General features: G+C 30.5%; 1 protein-coding gene across 1 annotated transcript; it reads right to left on the reverse strand.

Annotated features, from left to right (window-relative positions):
* Nucleotides 1-658: 658 nt before the first annotated feature.
* On the reverse strand, nucleotides 659-22,336 carry LOC135949624 (calcyphosin-like protein). Its single transcript, XM_065499234.1, has 6 exons — nucleotides 22,215-22,336; nucleotides 8,719-8,867; nucleotides 8,406-8,525; nucleotides 8,229-8,286; nucleotides 7,920-8,132; nucleotides 659-786 (listed from the first exon to the last, which is right to left on the reverse strand). The coding sequence occupies exons 1-6, from the start codon at nucleotides 22,230-22,232 to the stop codon at nucleotides 685-687; spliced, it is 660 nt and encodes a 219-aa protein (XP_065355306.1). The 5' UTR covers nucleotides 22,233-22,336; the 3' UTR covers nucleotides 659-684.
* Nucleotides 22,337-23,308: the final 972 nt, after the last annotated feature.

The raw sequence follows: 23,308 nt of genomic DNA on the forward strand, positions 1-23,308 counted from the left end.
CTGTGTGACGAAAAATAGAAAAATTTTGAGCAACAGCAAACAATTTTTTATTTTCTATATATTTTTTGTTTTTTGTATTTACTTTTAAGCTTGGCATAAATATAGTCAATTAAAAGTTTTAGTACTCGCAGTATGTAGTCGTAGTCGTTGTTGTTAGTTGATGTTAACAGCAACTGTTGAGCGCATTATTAATGAGAGTTGAACTGTAACAAAAACTTGGTAATTTTCTGTATTTATTTCTATTTTTTTATTTTTCCATATTACGCTTAAAGGAAATTTTATAACTTTTAATATATTTTTTTCATCAGTAGAGTTAACAGATAAAAGATAATTAAGCTTTTCTTGGTTAAGTTTTAATTCAAAAGTTTTTTTTTCAAATAACTATATTTTTGTAACATTTTTTTCAGTGTATTATTTTGAGAAAACAATTTTGTAATGAATATTTCATCAGGTAATTATAATTTTTTATCACTGAAATACCTTCACTGGTATTGTCCAAATAAAACACAATATTATATCTTTATTATTTAATTTATTAAACATTAAAGTAAAAATATTTGTTGTTTTTTATATTTTTGTTTAAAATTAAAATTATTCTTGCAAAAATTGTTTTATTAATTAAAACATAAGCAGTATTTGTAGTACATTAATATTTTTTTAAATTACATCAATTCCAAAGAAAGTTTAGAGAGTAAAGGCACGTCTCATCATTAAATCAAAATACATGTTGTTATCAATGGATGCACTTATCGAAGCGTAGTAGTTTGTAAACTCTTCCTTTGTTATCTGATGTGAAATAGAAAAGGATAAACAGAAATTAGAAATATTATGAGGTAAAAATTAGTTAAAAGTAATACTAATTTGATAGTATTTTCAAAATATCAATATCAAATTAAAATTTAGTTATACATATGTATGAGGAAAATCATATTGGCAAAATGTAGAAAAAAAATTGTGAGTGCGAAATTTAAGGACACAAATCGTTCACTTCTTATATACTACGTTTATACGCACGTCTTATTCGCAAATAAAAAAAGTAAGAAAGTATAGTCGGTCAAGCCCGACCATATAATACCCTACACGAAGTAAAAGAGCAAACAAAATTTTTCTTTTAAAATTTAAATAATTTATATTTTTGAGTGATTTTCGGAAGTGGGCCTTATATGGGGGCTATGACCAATTATGGACCGATCACCATGAAATTAGGTCGTGCGATTTATGTGTATATTAAAGTTAACTATGTTGAATTTTGTGTGTTTACCAACATTTTTAAGCGATTTATGCACATTAAAGTAATTTTCGGAAGCGGGTCTATATGGGAGCTATGACTAATTATGGACCGATCGTAACAAAATTTGGTGACATGAATTTTGTGTATATAAAACTTATTTGGAGCGGAATTTGTGGAGATACATATATAAATTAAACATTTATGACCGATAAAGTCCAATTTCGGGAGGACATTTGTATGGGGGCTAGGTGAAATAATGGACCGATTTCAGACAGTTTCAATAGGCTTGGTCCTCGAGCCGAAAAAATAATATGTATCAAATTTCATCGAAATATCTTCGAAATTGCGACCTGTACTCTGCGCACAAGGTTTACGTGGACAGCCAGCCAGCCAACCAGACGGACAGACGGACATCGCTTAATCGACTCAGAAAGTGATTCTAAGTCGATCGGTATACTTTATGGTGGGTGTTAGACTAATATTTTTGGGCGTTACAAACATCTGCACAAACGCATAATACCCTCCCCACTATGGTGGTGTAGGGTATAAATATTGCAATTAGAAAACAAGTAAGAAAGTATGGTCGGTCAAGCCCGACCATATAATACCCTACACTAAGTAAAAGAGCAAAAAAATTTTTCTTTTAAAATTTCAATAATTATATTTTTGAGTGATTTTCGGAAGTGGGGTTATATGGGGGCTATGACCAATTATGGACCGATCACCATGAAATTAGGTCATGTGATTTATGTCTATATTAAAGTTAACTATGTTGAATTTTGTGTGTTTACCAACATTTTTAAGCGATTTATGCACGTTAAAGTGATTTTCGGAAGCTGGTCTATATGGGAGCTATGACTAATTATGAACCGATCGTAACAAAATTTGGTGACATGAATTTTGTGTATATAAAACTTATTTGGAGCGGAATTTGTGGAGATACATATATAAATTAAACATTTATGACCGATAAAGTCCAATTTCGGGAGGACATTCGTATGAGGGCTAGGTGAAATAGTGGACCGATTTCAGCCAGTTTCAATAGGCTTGGTCCTTGAGCCGAAAAAATAATATGTACCAAATTTGATCGAAATATCTTCAAAATTGCGACCTGTACTCTGCGCACAAGGTTTACATGGACAGCCAGCCAAAAATGTATCATATTTTATTCAATAAAAGAGCTACCAAATAATTACATCCGGCATCTCATAAAAACAAGAATTTTCCGTAACTTATGTGACATATAAACAGTGAGTTAGTTAATTGCAAATAATTTTTATTTGCGAATAGGCTACGTATAAACGTAGTAATAGATATGATAATTTAAAATTTAAACATTTTATAACTTACAAGAGTTTTTTTGCATTAACTCGATATCTATACTCACAGTTTCTAACCTACAGATTGCATACAACATACTTTTTGAACCAAAATTTAACCACTTTATTATGTTTGCTGTTTCATCTTGAAAGTGTTTATTAAATGATATGTATTTAAAAATTTTGCGAAATATAAAAATTTGTATTCTTCACGATCTTATTAAAAGTCGTGATACCGCACTGATATTCTCAGTGCGGCTTCTACAGTAGTCGTTGTACCGTAGAACTAGTCTTCAAGCATGTGTCCCAATTATACAGTGGCCTGTAATAAAGAAAGCAATTAGCCTTATTTGCCCACGACGGAATTCCACAAGTCAACCTAGCTATAGCACAGGTGCGTTCGCCTCTGCGGTACAACCATCTTACATTTTGCAAGGGAAATACCAGAAAAAGGATCGATTGTCTCCTCATCCATCATCGCATCCCTTTTCTTTCAATTCATCTTTAATACAATTACCGTGATTTCCATCGTTTCCAGGGACCCATATAAGCGTTATCCTAGAATGTCTCGCTATCTCATTTAGGGACACCCGGCATTCCTCGGTTAACTTAGATGCCGCGAAGACAACCACTATTCCGTTAATGGCAGCCTTGCTACCAGTAATCCAATTGGATGCACGTTTTATAGCATTAATTTCCGCCTGAAGAGCAGTGCAGAAATTAGGTAGCCTAAAGTAGGATTTTGTCCCAAAATGCTGAATAAAGAAACCTCCACCGGTCCTATTACCACTTTTAGAGCCGTTACTATATACCCTTATGTCATAATAAGGGGGATTATAGTATGGAAATGTATGTCAAAAATATGCCCATTAGAGTGTCCCTTAGAATTAAATTTTTTGAAATGTTGAAACGGTACCCGCTGAAAACTTTCGTAATGACCTAAAATACCACCAAAAAAATTTTTAGCTTGTTCTAAGAAGGTCAATCCATGCCGACTTTCGATTTAGTTTTGAGGTGCATTTACAAGGGGAATAAATGCATTTTTTCAGTTTTTTTTTTTAAATGTTGCCATTAAATAATTACTTTTGCAATTTAATTTAAAAGAATCGAAATGTGTACGCAATTGTCGTTCTATGAATTTTGTTAAACACATTTAAGAATATATTGATTATTACATGGGGATTTATTGACAACATAATAGAGAATAAAAATGTGAAAAAAGTATGTTAATACCTCCTACAATTTTTCCGTACTTGCGATATAAATTTTGCGATTTTCGAGATAACTAATTTTTTGGCCATATTTTGGCGAATGAGCCGAATATCCTTACTGTAAAACTAATTCAGAATATCATAATCCAGGTCAATTTAAATATAGTCTGAAAGTTTTACTAAAATCGGAAAACGCTTAGCCTTAAATCTTCAAATCAAATTTCTCAATAATTGGAATTTTTCATGGAGATATATCGAAATGATATATATTTTTGGGCCAATTTTGATGAAACCTAAGAAAAATATAACATGAAGTCTAGTATTTACAATAACAGTACAAAAATGGAAATGAAATGAAAAAAGAGCACTTAACCCTTTTTGGTGGTATTTTCAACATTTCAAAAAATTTAATTCTAAGGGACACTCTAATGCCCATAGACCAGATCACAAATAGATAGCATTCTGTTTCACATCAGAATTGAGAACCATTTGTATTACCACCAAATCAACAAGTAATCAGTTTAAAATAGTAACATGTGCCTTAGAGAAGGTAGACCTTATAGCGGTACCGTAAAATAACACCCAAATGAAATAACTCCCCACGAAAAAATGAAATAACACCCAACAAATTTTTCATACAACTTAGGACTTATTTCATTATGAAAAAACTCCTAACGCATAAGGAGTTATTTCATAATTTTGAAACAACTCCCAATGAAATTTTTGTTGGGTTTTGTTTCATTTTATTTTGGGAATTAGGAGTTATTTCACTGTATTGGGAGTTATTTCATTCTTGTTGGGTTCTACTTTGCAAAATCAGAACCCATAAATACCAAAAACCTTCGGCCGGGCGCAAAGGTTTTCTCCTCTTTTTACATCGTCAGCCTTTGTCAGGTTGCAACGATTTCTTAATCTGGTGCGAAATGAAAATCGGCTTTCTGAAATATTGTAAAACCTTTCTGCAATGAAAGAAATCTTTTCTGAGCGAAGCCAGATTTTGATACACCCCGGAGGAGAAAACCTTAGCGCCCGGCCGAAGGCCGGTAATGCAAAATACTTTTCTTTTTCGAAGCCAGTTTTTGTTACACCCCAGAGGAGAAAACGTTAGCGACCGGCCGAAGGCCGGCAATGCAAAACTAATTTTGTGAGTGAAGCCAGTTTTTGACACATCCCAGAGGATTAAAACTTTGCGCTACGCATAGGCCCGCAATGCAAAAAAATGTTTGGTAAGCGAAGAATAATTTCACTTTTGCAGATTGGGAATTTTTTCATTTATATTGGGATTTATTTCATTGGGAGTTATTTCGCTTTTTTGGGACTACTATTTTTAAAATTATGAAACCGCCGATTATTGGGAGTAATTTCATTTTACCCTTTGGTAGTTATTATATTTTTCAAGTTTGGGAATTATTTCATTTTTGATGGGAATTATTTCATTGGGAGTTATTTCATTGGGAGATATTTAATTTGGGAGCTAATTCACAGTACCCCTTATAGCGACTGTAATCAGAACTCATTCACCAGTTTTCCGGTGAGTAGAATTTTCCAAGTGCCACCACACTAGTACTCCATAAAACACGATGGCTTTAACAACTGCTTTGAAGATTCAATTGATACCCTTCGGCATAATATCTCAGATAGTACCAATTGCCTCTTGCTAGAGTAGATGTCCACTTAGACCAGGATAATCTTTTATCTAGAATGATGCTAAAATACTTTACTTTATCTCTGATTTGAAGACTAATTCCATTCAGTTTATGTGGTCTAAAGTCATCGATCATGTATCTCCTAGTGAAGAGAATTAGTTCCGTATTTTGGGGGTTCATACTAAGTCCACTCATGACACTCCACTTATTCAGTGTACCTAATGCCCATTCTATATTACCAGATATTAATACCGCAACATCATCAGCATACGCGACTGTTTTGACTGTCATATCCTGCGCGGTTCATACCTTCAAATTTATTTTTTGGATTACTTATCCGATTTTTATATACTTAGTCTTAAATAAATCGTAGGGACTTTTCGAAGGAAATAATCGATTAAACAATATCAGAAAGTATATATTGATCCTATTTTTATAGAAAAAAATTCAAAATTTAAGGACATGAATTTCGAGATATCCTTCTACAAAGATGAGTAATACATTAGAATGATAAACTTTCATTGATTTATATAAGACTAAGTTTATAAAAACATAGACATGTAAACCTTTTGTGTAGAGTACAGGTCGCAATTTTGAAGATATTTCGATAAAATTCTGTACATATTATTTTTTCGGCCCAAGGACTTTGACTTTATCGGTCATAAATGTTTAATTTATATATGTATCTACACAAATTCCGCTCCAAATAAGTTTAATATATACAAAATTCATGTCACCAAATTTTGTTACGATCGGTCTATAATTAGTCATAGCTCCCATATAGACCCGCTTCCGAAAATCACTTTAATGTGCATAAATCACTTAAAAATGTTGGTATACACACAAAATTCAACATAGTTAACATTAATATAGACAGAAATCACGCGACCTAATTTCATGGTGATCGGTCAAGACAAATCTTTAGAAAATTGGAGATGGCTTTTTTGTAGTATTCTTTGTTCTGGAGCGATTCTCATGAAAAACTTAAAAATCTACAATTCATTCTGATAAAATCTGACTAACAGTTCTAAAGTTCTTAACAGTTTTACTTCAGGTATTTGCACGCGTTGCTTAAAAAATATAAACTTTGAACCTATATAAAAATCATACTAAAGCGAATTTCGAAATTCTGGAACACTTCAATTTTGTTTGACAATATAAAACACGTATATCAAATATTATCGAATTCAGAAGAGTAAAGGTTCAAAAATTATTTTTTTTTATCGAAATTTTTTATACTTATCAACAATGTTGATAGCATGCAGTTATTTGCATTATTTGTAAGTATGACAACACTAAATGTTTAAGGTGCTAACATTAACATCGAAAGCTCCAGAATTCGAATTGTAGAAATAAAGCTTTCAAGAAGAATCTAGATGGTAATGCAGTGTATATAAATTGGAAGTGAGAACACCAACTAGTCAGTTTAATTTGAAGCATCGTTAAGTAAAGACAAATTAACTGCCTTTAAGTGTGCTGTGTATTCGAAGAGCATTGCTTTAATTCAAGTGCTGGTACGCCATCTGGATCAGTATCAGTATGGTATTCTCCAAAACCTATTTAACTGAACGAGGTTCAATGAATATATTTGGCATAGTCGAGCTAGAATCGAAGAGAATTGTTTTAGTTCCATTGATGGTACGCTATTTGGACCAGGAGATGCGATTCTCCAAAACCTATTTAAGACCAATATCATGCTAGGCAATTTAGTTGCGCAAGTCTCTTGTGTTTGTGGATGCCTTAGGTAATGTCGGGTTAAGGAGAAGAAAATTTAGCATGTTGTTTTGTTGTTGGGCAAGAGACTTGCGCAACGAGGTCCAGCGAATATATTTGGCATAGTCTCTAATAGTCTTTTAAGCTAGTGTCATGGTAGCAAGATAGACGTAGCTATCATTAATTGATCCTAAGGTTTATTTTATCATCCGTGTCAGTAAATGGCAATATCATTTAATGTTTTAAGAAGTAACTAACAAGAATTTTATGACTTGGTTGTGTAGATTGAGACCTCTCTGAATAGAATTGCATATTTTCACAAAGATTTTTATTTGGATCTAACCCAAGAATTTTTCGAAAGAATAAAAGTGTTTACACCCAATATAATTTGGATTTCTGTCAGTTTCAAAACGATTCTCTTATTTGTTTATCGGTATTTGTATGCAAGGATTTGATTACAAGGTTAACATGGTCTATTATAATTCGACATTATATACTAGTATCAGTGCAGTCAAATTTTCTAACTCTTATTTAAATTTAGAGTAACAAAATACTATTTACTACTTTGTTAAAAACGCAATACTTTGCGTTGCAAATTCTAAACTGTATAGTTCTATGTGTGTATTTTCCTTTTGGATTGCTATGAAATTTTAAATTTGATAAAGACTTTGTTTACTTAATAATAAACTCCAATACTTTATTTTGGCCAAGTTTAAGGTGAGAAATGGCTAATTCATTTTTCAATAAAGTATTTTGTTATATTTTACTCTTTCGCTAGTTAAATGCACTAATAACTTACAGTTCCATCATTATTGCCACGTACTCCTTCAAAATTATTCAAATAATCTCTCAGCAATTCATCTTCAGTCATTTCGCCAGTCTCATACTTTGGATGCTCCTTCACAGAATAAACATGTTTCAAGTCTTCCACCGTAATAACACCATCACCATTTTTATCCATTTTATTAAATGCTTGATCAATAATGTCTAGACGACTTTGTGGCATGGGTGGCTATTTAGAGGTACCAAAAAATAAATGCCATTATTAAATTTCCAACAGAAAGAACAAAACACAAAGAAATTAAAACAAAGCAAAACAGTTACTTACACGTAATTTTAATAAAAATTCAGTCATATTAATGGAGCCGCTACCATCTTCATCGAAACTTTATAAAGAAGCAATATAATGGAATATAGATAATGAACAATTATTATTAAGTGCAATAATTTATGATTAGACAGTTTTATGATTTTACTTAAATTATGTAGCCAAACACAAACTTACGTTTCAAACAATTCCTTGAGCTCTTCATCACATAAGTCCAGACCAAACTCACGTATACCTTTGACAAATTCCTCCTCATTTAATGCTTTGCTGCCATCATCGTCCATATTGCGAAAGGCTCTGTTGTGTAAATAATTTTATGCACAAAAATAATAATGAGAAAAATTTAAGGGAAAAATTACAGCATGCACAAAGAATAAATCTTTTCAAATTTGTCTCAATTAAATAATGAATGTATTATCTTTGCTATGAGTAATTTATTGCAGAGCAAAATAAACAGAATTAAAAGTGTTTATTTGTTTAAAGTAATTACCTGCCCAGTCCTGAGATGCCTGTGGCACCACGACTCAAACACAATAAACGCAATTTTGTCAATACATCTTTTTCGGTACCATCTGTTAATTCGCGTTGAGATTTTTGCGCTAACTTGGCTTCGCTGGAATACAGATTTCTTATTCTTAGCTAAAAATAAAGGAAATAGAGAAAACAAAACGTTAGCGTTGGGGTATACAAAAATGCATTAATTAGAATAATTAAATTTAAATTAAAATTATCTTTTGTAACAATACATTCATTAATGCAGTTATCTCATGTTTAATCTGTATTTTTCTATTCAGTTTCATAGGGTGGCGAAGGATAAAAGAGGACTTTATGGCTGGTTTTGAAGAAGAAAAAGAGATAAATTGCATAATGTTTTAAGAGAAGTTTCAATCAATACTTAAGCGACACACAGTGGTTTAGAAAAGTTTTATTTTGGAAATATTTCGGTATCTCAGGAACTATTAGAGAATGTACTATTTATATTTAAAATTTCAGCTCATTCGGATCATAAAAGAATTTTACCGATTTTTTAAAAATATTTGAGACCGCAATGACCCTTATTAGCGCTAGGAAGCTGAACAAACGTAAAACACCTCAGGTCCAACCATGTGAAATTTCGTAACAATATCACAAAGATTTCCCGAGATACCGAATTATTTCCAAAAAAAAACTTTTCGACATTTGAAATATTTCTCGCCATCATTTTAAAGCAATAAAGCAAATCGACTAAGCCAAACCTCTGAGTAAATAACTGAATTTGGATCCCTTTTTGTGATGCATTCGTTTTAAGATTCTCAATATTTCTTTTGGATAAAGCCAGCGTATATCAGGAAAGAAGATGTAAGAAATGTAAAATTTACGCAAAACGAGTATTTGTGGGAGCAATTAAACAGACAATGCACAGTGGAGCAGAATCAAAATTTTTTGGAAATAAATCTGGCATTTCTAAATGGTTGGTCCGATCGCGATTAAATTTGACGTGGGCGTAGACAAGGAGTAGTGCAATAATAATATTTTTGAAGGGCAGAATTTAAAGTAGCATTTTTCTTAATATAATTGAGATATTGACTTAAAATTTTTTTGTAAGACTAAAAATTAACTTGCATAAACAAGAAAATTAGTTCGGTATAAATGTGGATCAAATTGTTCCTAATATTTGCAATTCTAATAAAATTTTGATACAAGTTTTAGTTTTGTAATAAAATCTTTATGTATTAACAAAACTCAATGAAATTTACGTGTTTTTTAGATTTGTCATTCTAAATAACACAGTGTAAAACAAGTAAGAGTACTATATTCGGCTGTGCCGAGTCTTAAATACCCTCCACCTAAATATGATGGTACTGAAATAATATCACAATTAGAAGTCAGAAAGACTCACAAAATTTATTATTATGATTTTCGAATACAAATTACTGATCTGTGTACAATTTTGGTTTAATATATGGATGCTATTACCTATTATGGTCCTAAGTATTTGAGGGCTAGTTTTATAGAATTTCATATAAACAACGCTATTAACAAGAGTGGACCTTATATGGGAGCTATGCCGAATTATGGACCAATATTTAAAAAAACTTGTAGTACGATTCTTGGATACAAATTACTGATTGATGTAAAATATTGATTCAGTACAGATTTTTATTGATATTTGTGCAGGTTAATAATGTGTTTTCCTGAAGTGGTTGTTATATGGAGGCTATGACCAATTATGGGCCTATCATCATAAAATTTTATACATCGATTTTTGTATTTATTGAATAAATTTGTTTCGAATTTCAACCTGATAACTATAGTTGTAACAAATTTATGAGGACTTTAGTGATTTTCGGGAGTGGACCTTAAGCTATGGTTAAATATGGAGCGATATTCAAAAAATTCAAAAGTATGATTACTGGATACAAATTACTGATCTGTGCGTTATTTCATTTTGATATCGATATGTTTTAAATATTTATTTTTTAAGGTTAATATCTTTTTCGGAAATGAGCCTTATAGGGGAGCTATGACCAATAATCGGCCAATCTGCATACACTTTAGTACAGTGATTTCTATGTATATGAGTATTATTTTAGATTTATGATACTTAACTGATTTTCGGAAGTGGACCTTATATGGGAGCTATGGTTAAATATGGACCGATATTCACAAAATCCTGTAGTATGATTTCTATATATAAATTAGAGATTTGTATAAAATTTTGTTTTGATATTGATATTTGTTAGATATTTATGTAGGTTAATGTGTTTTTCGGAAGTGGTCCTTATATGGGAGCTATAACCAATTATCGGCCGATCTTCATAGAATTAGGTACAGCGATTTGGGTATATATGGGGACTATTTATGTCGAATTTCAACTTAATAGCGATATTTATAAGACATTTATACTTATTTAACCCAGATATGCCGTCTGTACTACATGTAGTTCTTGTTTACAGGATACATCACGTTTATCAAAATTCCATTTTTTTTGTTCACATACTTATTACTCACCAGATTGTGTGATCGCATTATTTTTTGCTAATATTTTTGAGTTATTGAATTTTTAATTTGTGATATTTTCATAATGCCCATATACAGTCATTAAGGACATATCTCGTTTGTATTGAAAGTAAAAATTTTGTACATTTACAAGTGAATAAATACTACATTTTTTTTGGAATTTATATTTATGAAGAGTAGCTTGATTGTTATATGCATGAATGTTTCAGTATTCCGTTTTAGTTTTGTTGTTGTGACCCCAATGTCCTATATATAGGACGACTTAAAAAAACACTTTTTTCAATAAATTTTTAAAAACTTTAATTGCACTGTTTTTTATTTCTCATTTCCTCCAAAATAATATAAAAGTACTTTTAAAATGATCAAGCTCAAGCCGTCGGCATATCTGGGTTAAGTGATTTTCGGAAATGAACTTTATATGGGGGCTACGGTCAAATATGAGCCGATCCAAAAAAATTTGGTTTTGTAATTTTTTTAAGCACGAAACTTATTTTTCCTGAATTTTGTGTGGATACTGAAATTCAAACCATATAAACCATATAAACCATATAACCATATTTCGCGAAGAAATTTGTATGGGGGCTAGGAGAAATCATGGACCGATTCTTATAATTTTCGCCAGAGTTAGTCCCTTTAACGTAAACATAATGTGTGTAAAATTTGATGGTATTATCTGCAATATATTTGCACAAATAACAAAAACAATTTTAAAATTATCATGTTTTTTTATAGGTTGTCTCTAGGGTATTCAATCGATTAACCGTTAATCGGTTAACCGATTAATTTTTGTCGGTTAACTGTTCGAATAATTTAAAATTGACGATTTTCAAATAACGAATAAACCGATTAATTTGTGTCGATTAACCGATTAACCGAAATGTCTTTTTTTTGCACTTATACAGAATTATTTTTTAAAATTTAATTTCTTAACTCGTGAACATTCCCTTCTAGCAATAGTTATTTGAAGTATAGTACGGAAACTGATATGAAGGAATTTGGAATTGACATTTTTTCTAGAATATTCTATGATGAACTTTGTGATAATGAGTTGAAGGACGACATGGTAATAGACGAATCTAAAGACATTACTGAAACGAGTCTTTAATCAGAACTTAACGATACTATTATACATAGATGGGGGTGGTGCACTAATTTTGCAGTTTGCACTAATACTTTGTGATAGTGCACAATTAGTGCAATCATTTTGTTCATATTTAGAGCTGAGTTGAAAATTAGCAGCCTCACTAAACATTAGTGATAGTAAGTTAAAAAATTTTGTACTCAAAATTAAATTAGTTGATTTAAAAAAATGCAATCATCAGTATATTGCAACTTTTTTACCTGCACTAATTTGAGTGCAACTTCAAATTGTGCACTAAATTTTTAAGTTCAAATGGTTTAAGTTTATTCCTGTACACTAATTTAAAACTTAAGACTAATATTTCATTAAAAATAACAAAAAGCTGATAAAAATAGTGCAAACTAAATTTTTGGCAATTTTAGTGAGTTAGTGCAATGCTGATTTCAATCAACATTTAGTGCACTACCCCCAACTATGCTATTATAGTATTCAAAATCTAAAAAAATATGCTTAGAAAAAACTAAAAAAAGAACTGAGAAATTGGATACTTTTTATCGTGCCTTATTTTCGATTTTTCCAAATCTACAATCAGTGAGATAGTTTTTACAAGTCAAGTTTAATTAAAACTAAAAAAAATCGTTTAAAATTGAAGCATTTAAATTACATTATTTTTTAAAAAGATTATTTCAGAAGATCTCCTTAAAATCTAAAAAAAGAACTCACATGTGTATATTTTTATTTATTGTTTTGTTGAATTATTAAGTTTTGATTGTTTTTTATGTTTTTGTTCTTTTTAGTAACAAAATGCTTATATAAGTATACAAAATTCGTGTTTTTCTTTTCAATTTAAAATTAAAATAGAAATTATTTGGTTAATCGAATAATTTAATATTAACCGATTATTAACCGATTAAATCTAAACCTATATTAATTATTTGCTCGATTAACCGATTAATCCAGAAACCCGATTAATTGAATACCCTAGTTGTCTCACATATTGATTCATAACTCTAGTTCCAGTAAACCGATATTGCTGATTTTCAATACCCAGCTGCTTAGGAGAACAATAAAGATTTTTCTTACAAGTTTACTAATTTTGTTTGTCTATTTTGGACGTGAGCGTGTTTTACACAGACTTAGAATTTTATAAGGATCAATAATATATATATATATGTAAATATATTTGTTGGGTCTCAGATGAATATTTCTCAATGTTACACACGGAATGAGAAACTTATATACATATACCCTCATTCACCACTTATGGTGGTGGAGGGTATAAAAAGAGTTAACTCTTTCAGCCACGCTTTTTTGTGTATAAGTTTAAAATCAAAACAATTGCATTTATATTTTAATCAAGGTTAGTTTATTATAAAAAGTAAGAAAAAATTAATCAAAACATGAAACAACCACCCCATTCCAAGGTTTTTTGTGCAATGAAGTGGTTAGTTTACTAACCACCGTGGCGGTTGGCATTAAAAATAACTATGATACAAATTTTAGTTTCGTATAAATTTTTTTTGAAATCGAATATTTTTGACTAAAAATAGCAAAAATCTATTATTTTTTTAATTTTTAAATTGAAAATCGTTTAGTTTTGGATTCATAAATGATATTGTCCTGAAATCTTTTATATGTTATTGATAATTTAGTTGTCTAATAACAAAAAATAATCGGGTCCATTTGGTCCAAAAGTACGACCTATATTTTTAAAAAAACGGAACAAGGTATGGCAAAATTGAAAATTTCAATTTTGAAATGCCAATAACGCGGAAATTTTAAGATATAAATAGAATATGCAAACATATTTATTCAATACCCAGAGCTTTCCAAAAATATAAAAATCTTTGAAATCGTATGGGAAACAAAAAAATGGCTCGTGTTTAAACACCGTATTTTGTGCATCAATAGCCCATTTGTAGGGCCTATTTTAATAAGTTAAACTCAAACACACCTCGGCTACGCCCACGTCAAATTATCCCGATCGGACCAGCAGTTTAGAAATGCCTGATTTATTTCTCAAAAAATTTGATTCAGTCCCACTGTGCAGTGTACGGAAGAACTGTCAAGACTTCATCTGGCACCACTCTAGTTTGGGTCCCTGCACATAGAAACTACTACGGTAATGAGCAGGCAGACGAGCTGGCCGGAGTATGATCAGCTTTAAGGGTCTCAGATGATGCAGACTAACGCTTGGAACCATTAAAAGCGAAATCTTCAGGCACTACCATCTGAAAAGAAAAAAAAGCATCAACATGGAAACATGCTAAATCGTTGTCCACTTAAGTTGTAAAACGCAGTATATAACTCTTGAATATGAACCGGAATAAGCAGACTTGAATTTGCATTCAACAGATACTGCCTGGACCGAGGAAAAGGAGAAGCAGTTTTTCGCCTCCACTGTGAATATCCCGATCTTCATTTATTGGGACACAGATATCGTATCGAGGGTGCTGTGGCTTAATTGGTTAGCGCGTTTGATCATTAAGCATGATATGGTATTTGTGGCCTGGGTTCGATTCCCAGCCGCTGCCAATCAACAACATCAGTTTATAATAATTATTAGTTTACTGATAACTAATATTTATCACAGCGCCCTCCTTCGGTGGTATAACACTAAAACGCCACCGAAGTAAAATAATTAAATAAAGGTTGTTGGCTTGATTAAGGCGCCATCTCCATCACCAGAGGCGCTGCAACCTGCACTAAAAAAAGCTTTTCTCCTCCTTTCACCACCTTTTCCTCTACACTCTATCCCCTTTCCAAAGAAAGTAACACATTTAATATAGGCATATTAAATGCCGGAGTGTTACTTCTCTATTTAAAAATAAAAAATAAATAAAACAATCAATTTGAAATAAATTGTCTGGAGAGTGAAACAAGTAGGTTGTACTACTTAAGAAGCTATAGATTCGAAATACAATGTTAGCTTGTTCCAGTTTTACAACCAAAACAACGGACCAGACATAGGTGGAGAAAATATATTCGATTTAAAGAAATGACAATCCATATGTATGTATATGTAGGAGCAGGAGAATGAAATGGCCAACGCAAAAATGGTCATAACTACTTATAGATCAATCACTAACCATTTGAACATCTGTCTAAAACATAATAGGTTCGAGTAAGCAAAACCCGTGCATGTCAAAATATCTATACGTTAATTTGTACTTATACACTTCAAGTACGAAGGCATGATAATGACATTGGTGAGGATTCATTTTACAATCATTTTGAGTTTCTAATTTCTATTACTAAATAAAAGAAACACCATAGGAGAAAGAGAATTAAATGACATAATTGTAAGGAATTGTTAAGGGTTGAAATAATTAATGTTGAATATTTTTTATTCATTCCTTGAAGTAACATTCAAAATACTATTGTGATATAATTTTTTACAACTCAAGTTTAAGGGCGAAATTTGTGCTTAATAAATGCTACAAACTGTTTTGAGTAATCATTTTGTAAGGTGCGTTTGTTAAATCTAACACGCAAAATTATCCCCTTACTTAGATAAACACATATTTACACGTTTATGCCTGAATACTTTAACAATATTTTTTTTCTTGTGTGTTTTTTTATAATTTGCTAAACTATTTTATTATGAAATTTAAATGAATTTCTTAGCTAAACACTATAATTAAGCATATTTGTTTCAATAGCATGTCATGCTTTGGTGTATCCTAGGATACGAAATGCATTTGTAGTAAAACATTAAAAATTTAAATTATAAATGCGATACCCAACAATGAAATAAATCTAAAAGAACATGCCATACTTGCGATTACATTGAACGTTTATTCATCATGAACATTTTCTAGATATGAGATACGATTCTATTTTGTTGAAATTCTTAAAATTAATCTTAAAAATATGAGTTTCATTGACATTCCTTATTTGTTTCTAAAGGCAAGTACAAACATTGTGACTATCAGATATTGCAATAAACCAGTACCAGTATCCCCGCACGGTAGTTTAAAAACATTTGAACGATTGGAAATATTTTAATGAAATTGAATATAGTCAGTGCTGATGTGTTTCCAAGTTGTTGATTTGTATTTAAATGCCCACATGGATGGATTGGAGATTAGTGGGTGGTCCCTCAAAGATGCTCACCTCGAGCCTAGACAATTTGAAAAAAATCAAATTAAAATTGATTTCATATATTTATTTTCTTCAGTTTTGTTTTGCTTTTAATTATTTACAAAATGAAATGAAAAATTGCAGTACTAAGGATTTAAGACAACGAATTAATTCGTGCTGAATGCTTTAATGGAATTGTTAAGATAACACCATCCGACAAATAGAGAAAAAATTCGTTAGACACGAACCGTATGATATACGTCTGAAACTATAAATTTAATGGAAAAAAACTGTGTTTTCAGTTTTTCATTTCGTGATCCTGTGTCCTTTTTTAAGGACATCAAAATTTCATAGAAGTACATTTTTCAAAAAATATTTAAAAATACTCCTGCTATTCCAACAATGACAAATTGTATGTCAAAAGAACAAGAAGAGTTGCAAAATATTTTGTATTATCTTTATTTTATCCTGTAAGGATCAAAAGATGTCAAAAATGTCCTTTAAAATGTTTATCCTTTAATATCTTTTAAGATTGCCAATAAATTCCTTTTTAAAAAATAGTGCGTTAAAGACCCAAATATTCTATACTAAATGTCATCCTTTATATATATAAAGGTCAAATTAAAATATAAACAAAAAATTATTAGTATACAAAAAAGTTTTATTAAGAAAAGTGCATGTTTATAAACTACACCACCATAGTGGGGGAGGTATAATGGGTTAGGGCTGTTGTTTTCAACATACAAAAAGATTGTCCCAACACCCATCTTAAGGTATACCACTCTGCTCAGTATCACTTTCTGAGTTCACTAAGCGATGTCCGTCTGTCCGTCCATCCATCCATGTAAACCTTGTAATCAAACTACAGGTCGCAGGTTTAAAGATAATTCGACAAAATATTTCACAGACCTTTATATTGCCCCAAGGACAAAGGCTATTGAATTTGGTTAGAATCAGCCCATTTGAAAATAGTTCCATAGCTTCAATATAAGCCACATTCTCGAAAATGTCATTAATATACATACATAAATCTCTGAAATATGTCAGTATCCAAACAAAATTCAACACAAATATATTTCATATAATATTATTCAAATAAGATTAAACACAAATAAGTTTCATATCAAAATAAAACTCTTTATAATCATATACCCGGTGTAGGGTATCATAAGGTCGGGCTTGCCCTACTATACCAATTTACTTGTTTATATTTTTTTCGAATGAAATAATAAAATAAAATATAAAAAAATCAAATAATTCAAATTTAAAAAAATTTTTAACACTTAAGTAGATTTTATATTTATTATATTTATAATAAAATAAATATAATACGAAATATTTTGCAACTCTTCTTGATCATTTGACACAAAATTTTATATAGTAGGATAATCAGAAGTATTTTAGAACATTTTTTTAGAAATGTTCTCCTATGAAAATTTTAAGTCCTTTTAAAAGGAAACAGGATCACGAAATGAAAAACTGAAAACGCAGTTTTTTTCCATTTAATTTATTGTTTCAGACGTATATCATCCGGTTCGTGTCTAATATTGAGTGTCGTACGGTGTAATGCAATATTTAATTTTGAAAATTTAATTAAAAATTGTATCTAATGATAGATATTTCAAAGTCCATTGCAACGATGTATATAAGGCTATAGTAAGTTGGACCTACATTGGATCAAAATCTTCATCAAAAATTTTTTTTTGTCTAAATTATTTTTAGAACAAATTTTATTTTTTAAATTAAAAAAAAAAATTGGAAAACCAATTTGAAAAAAAAAAGATAAAAAACAATTTGGAAAAAAGAATTTTTTTAAAAAAAAAATTAAAAAACAATTAAAAAAAATGTAATTTTGTTTAAATAAAAATACATAATTTGGTGAAGGGTATATACTATTCGGCCCAGCCGAATATAGCTCTCCTATTTGTTCATACTTAAAAATGTGTACAATTTTTAATAGACGTTATTCATATATGTATACTTCGAAAATTTAACCCATTTACAATATTTATTCTAAAATCCCAAAGCAGAGGATCTCCATCATACGAGGGTGGGTCCAAATGTCCGTGTCTTTTTGAATGAAGCACAGGTTTTTGGATAAAAAATTATTTTATTTTTCAACATAGTCTCATTTGTCGTCTATGCATTTTTTCCAAGGATTCACCAATTTTGTTATAACTTCCAAAAAATAAGATTTTTCGAGATGATTTCATCGTTGGAGACATTTCTACAGGTGTGGGCATAAGAAATAATCACTTGGGGATAAATCTGGAGAATAGGGCGAAAGAGGAAACATTTTGTAGCTTAATTAATGGATTTTTTCCATGGAAACTGCACATAGATTTTTGTGCATGTGAGATTAGGGTGGCCCTTAATAAACGAAAGTTGGATTTTGGCCATTCTCACCCCCCCAGTTTGGTCAACATTAGTAAAAAAAATCATCCTGAAAAAATTTTAGGTAATCGGTTGGTTAAATTTTGAAATTTTCGAGAAAAACTAATTATTTGGCAATTTTTAGGCCAATGAGCTCTATTTCCTTACTCTTATGAATTTTAAGCAATACTTAATTAGAATATTATAGTCCAGATAATTATAAATATACTCTGAAACTTTTACTAAAATCGGAAAACGTTAACCCTTAAATCGTGAAGGTCAAAGGTCAAATTTTTCAATATTTGGAATTTCTCTTGAAAAGATTTCGAAATGTTGTATATTTTTGTTGTATATTTGAAATTTAACAAAACTATAACATAAACTCTAGGGTTTATAGTAACAGCACAAGAATGGAAATTAACGCTTAATGGCACTTGGGGTTAAAATGATACCAAACTTTTAAAATCATAATTTTTTTTAAGGTTTTAGAAGTTTGGGGTCATTTTAACACCAAGTGCTATATAGGGTTAATTTTAATTTTTCTGCTGTTTTGTAAATACTAGGCTTTGTGTTATAGTCTTGTTAAATTTTATCAAAATCGGCCCAAAAATATACAACATTTCGAACATTTCGAAATTTAAAATATTGAAAAATTTGACCTTTGACCTACACGATTTAAGGGTTAGAGTTTTCCGATTTTAGTAAAAGTTTCAGAGTATATTTATAATTATCTGGACTACAAGGAAATAGAGCTCATTGGCCTAAAAATTACGAAATAATTGGTTTTTCTCGAAAATTTCAAAATTTAAATCGCAGGTACGGAAAAACTATAAGAGATATTTTCATATTTTTTTCACATTTTTAGGCCCTATTATACTCTTAATAAATCCCAATGAGATGATCAAAAAATTCTGAAATTTGTTTAACAAAATTTTTAAAAATTTGAAAATGGAGTTTTGAAACTGGCGTTAAAAAAATTTTATTTTTTTGTTCATACCTAAGAATAGGTTAACGGTATCCTACGTAGACAAAAACACATATACAAGTAAATATGGACATATTTTAAGTAAAAGTGTGCTTTTATTTTAATATTTCTCAAAATATGTTAATTTTGTTCCTACCTTTCTTGTTCTAGTTGCCTGAGACACGTTAATGGCCTGGCGATTTTTTAATAACTTTAACATTTTTTGACCAATTTCTGTTTTTTATGTCTCATTAGAACGACAATTGTGTACACATTTCTATTCTTTTAAATGAAATTGGAAAAGTAATTTTTTAATGGCAAAATTTTTACAAAAACTGAAAAAAATTCCTTTTTTCCCCTTGTAAATGCATCTCAAAACTTCAGAGGGCTTGCGGCACGTCTTAACCCCAACCGATTTACCTAACATTTTTTCAGGATGATTTTTTTACTAATGTTCACCAAACTGGGGGGGTGAGAATGGCCAAAATCCAACTTTCGTTTATTAAGGGCCACTCTAATGTGAGATGCTTGTGGCTTCTACAATATCTCGCACTTTCAATCTAAGATCAGTCTACACCATATCGTGACTTTTTCAAATTGTTTTGGGGGTAGAGAGCTCAACAGGACATCGCAAAAAATAATGCAGACGAAATTCAATTTTTTCCAATTTCTCCTCAAGTCATGAGGTAGTCTGCTTTTAATGGCTGTCAAATATAAATTAAATTATGCAGTTTATTCACATTTTGACAGGAGGCAACTGACTGATGCCTGTTGACAGGAGCGGTGTTGCCTTTTCAGTTAAGTGCCAGGGAATTCAAAAAGCCGCCGACTAACATTGATATCTAGATAAAATTGTACACAAATAAGTTTTACTTCTGAAACACATGTTAAAGCTAATAAATTCTTTAAAATTTCTAGTACTTCCAGAAAATGTACAGATGAATTTCATGATATATTTGATCATACTACCACATTCTAAGGGAGACCGTTTATAATCTGACCAATTATAATCCGAATATGAATTCAGATTATAATTTCAAAATATATTTTTGTATACATTTTGATTGAAAACAGACCCTAGGTTTATTAAATCGTAATCCTAATGACAGTAATCCAGCCTGTCTTCATTATTTGTGAAATAATGACATAAACCGCTTCATAAAACCACTATAACTTTTGTAACCATTTGGCAAAGTGATGTGATATAATCTTGCTCTATTAAGATTAGTCTTTGAGAATGTGATGGTGGTTAGTTTTTTGAAGATATAAATATTTATAAATATAGAAAATCAATTTTTAATTCTTTAAATAAATAATTTAAAGCATTTTCAGGTTAATGGCAAGCTGGAATACCACCAAAGGGAAGATAAATTTTCACATGTTCTCCATAAAACGTAATAGAGTTTGAAAAACATTGTAAGTATGCATGTTTGTAATACATAGTAGATATGTTATTTTTCACCCTGTTAAGCTGCGGGTAATTATTTTTTTTACTTTATTTTTTTAGCATTTTCCTTCATTACCACAAATGGGTTTATGCCACGATATGAACCTGCGTGTTGCGGCAGGTGTTATTGTTCCCGCTGCTAATTTAACAAAAATTTATACATACTTACATTGTTTTTGAATCTATGAAGGTGATTTCATAAACAAATATGTATGCATGTGTATTTATACCCTACACCAGCATAGTGGGGGGAGAGTATAATCATTTTGTGCTGATGTTTCAAAAATATTTGTCTAACGCCTACCTTAAAGTGTACCGATCGATTCAGAATCACTTACAGAGTCGATATAACGATGTACGTCTGGCTTGCTGGCTGTCCGTGTAAACTTGTGCGCAAAGTACATGTCGCAATTTTGAAGATATCTCGATAAAAGTTGGGGCATTTAATATATTCGGCCCAAAGACAAAGCCCCCTAGCTCCCACACAAATGTCCTTCCGAAATAGGACTTTATCGATCATAAATGCTTGATTTATATTGATATCCACACAAATAATTTTATATATAAGTAAATCACAACTAAAAATTTTGTGAAGATAATTATTAATTCAATTATAATTGATCCAAATATATCACTCGTCCTAATTTTGTGACGATCGGTAAATAATTGGTCATAGCTCCAATACGAGGCCCTTCTTCATCGCTCATGTAAATAAATTATTGAAATATTAAAAGAAAAATGTTTTGCTCATTTACTCAGTGTAGAGTAGTATATTGTCGGAATTGAACGACTAAACTTTATAACATAATAAGTAGGAACATATAACTTACTCGTATACATAGAAAAGTGGAAAATAACTCAAGATAAATAAAAATCTTTACATTTTAATTTAATGTCCATTATTTTTTTTGTCTTTAAACAAATATTTGGAACACCACACTTAATTATTATGTGCTTAATTAATGGTTTTTGTGGAAATGTTTTATTTATATTTGTGTGTCATATACTTAAAAAGTATATGATACAAAGTGTGCTTACATTATCTTCGTCTGACATTTTTATTTATTTGTTGTGTTTCTAAACCAATTATTTTATTTAAAATTTATTTAAATTTTATATCACTACACCGGACGTTGTAGTGTCTTTGACCACTTTGAAATTGTAACTGTGAATATTTCTAATTCCAAACTGTATTAAACCCTTAAAAAAGAAATTCGTGTTTATACAATAGAAAACAGGACACTCATTTTATGATTAATCAGCCTTGACCGTACCAGCAATGACACTTATGTTTCATTAGAATTATATAAAAAAAAGAAGTAATAAAACTGTTTCATTGTTATGAAACCCTATGTGGTCTACACTTAATTGTAGGGTACATAATGTTTTTGTGGTAATATGTGTTTACACTAGACCATAGACAAGATGTGGTTGTATAAATGCAATTGGTAAATCAACTTTAAAGTTCCTTAATTGTATTATTACTTATTCATGTAAAAAACAACACGGTTTCCATAACGACTATTTAATTTAAATAATGATCATTATTATAAGTAAATAGTAAATATGATAACACTGTCAGACAAATGTAATGAGCAGGGAACCAAAACCACAAAGTATAAAGAAAATAATCTAGATTTCTATTTGTCTCATCTATATGAACTGCCCTTTTCATTTTGTTTTGGTTTTACTTTTCTGCCACAATACTTCAATTTCTTTGCGATTCATTAATTTTGCAATATTTTAACTTTTTATTGCCATTGCACAGTGGGACAGAATCAAATTTTTTTGGAAATAAATCTGTCATTTCTAAACGAATGTTCTGATCGGGATAAAATTTTACATGGGTGTAGCCAAGGAGTTACTAATATGGGCCCTACAAATGTTCCAGAGGCGGCGTAATGTGGGCTCAATGTAGGGTACCTTCGAAAATGTTTTAAGCACGACAAAACATGCTTGCGTGTGCTATTTATCTCTTATAATTTCCGAGTTATAGGCTTTTCAAAATTTTGCCATATCATGGTCCGCTTTCTTTAAAATTATTATAGAGTGACAATCAGTTGTATGGAAAAAATTTTTTGTTAAAATTTTGAAGAGTGCCGGGTGGAATATTGTGACACTAGGCCTAAAAG

The sequence above is a fragment of the Calliphora vicina genome, chromosome 1 (assembly GCF_958450345.1).
Source record: "Calliphora vicina chromosome 1, idCalVici1.1, whole genome shotgun sequence".
Classification (NCBI taxonomy): Eukaryota; Metazoa; Arthropoda; class Insecta; order Diptera; family Calliphoridae; genus Calliphora; species Calliphora vicina.

Coding starts and splice junctions, on each gene's coding strand:
- LOC135949624 (XM_065499234.1), bottom strand. Junction 8,133..8,228: donor AATTTTTATTAAAATTACGT/GTAAGTAACTGT, acceptor ACCTCTAAATAG/CCACCCATGCCACAAAGTCG. Junction 787..7,919: donor GTGGCAATAATGATGGAACT/GTAAGTTATTAG, acceptor ATTTCACATCAG/ATAACAAAGGAAGAGTTTAC.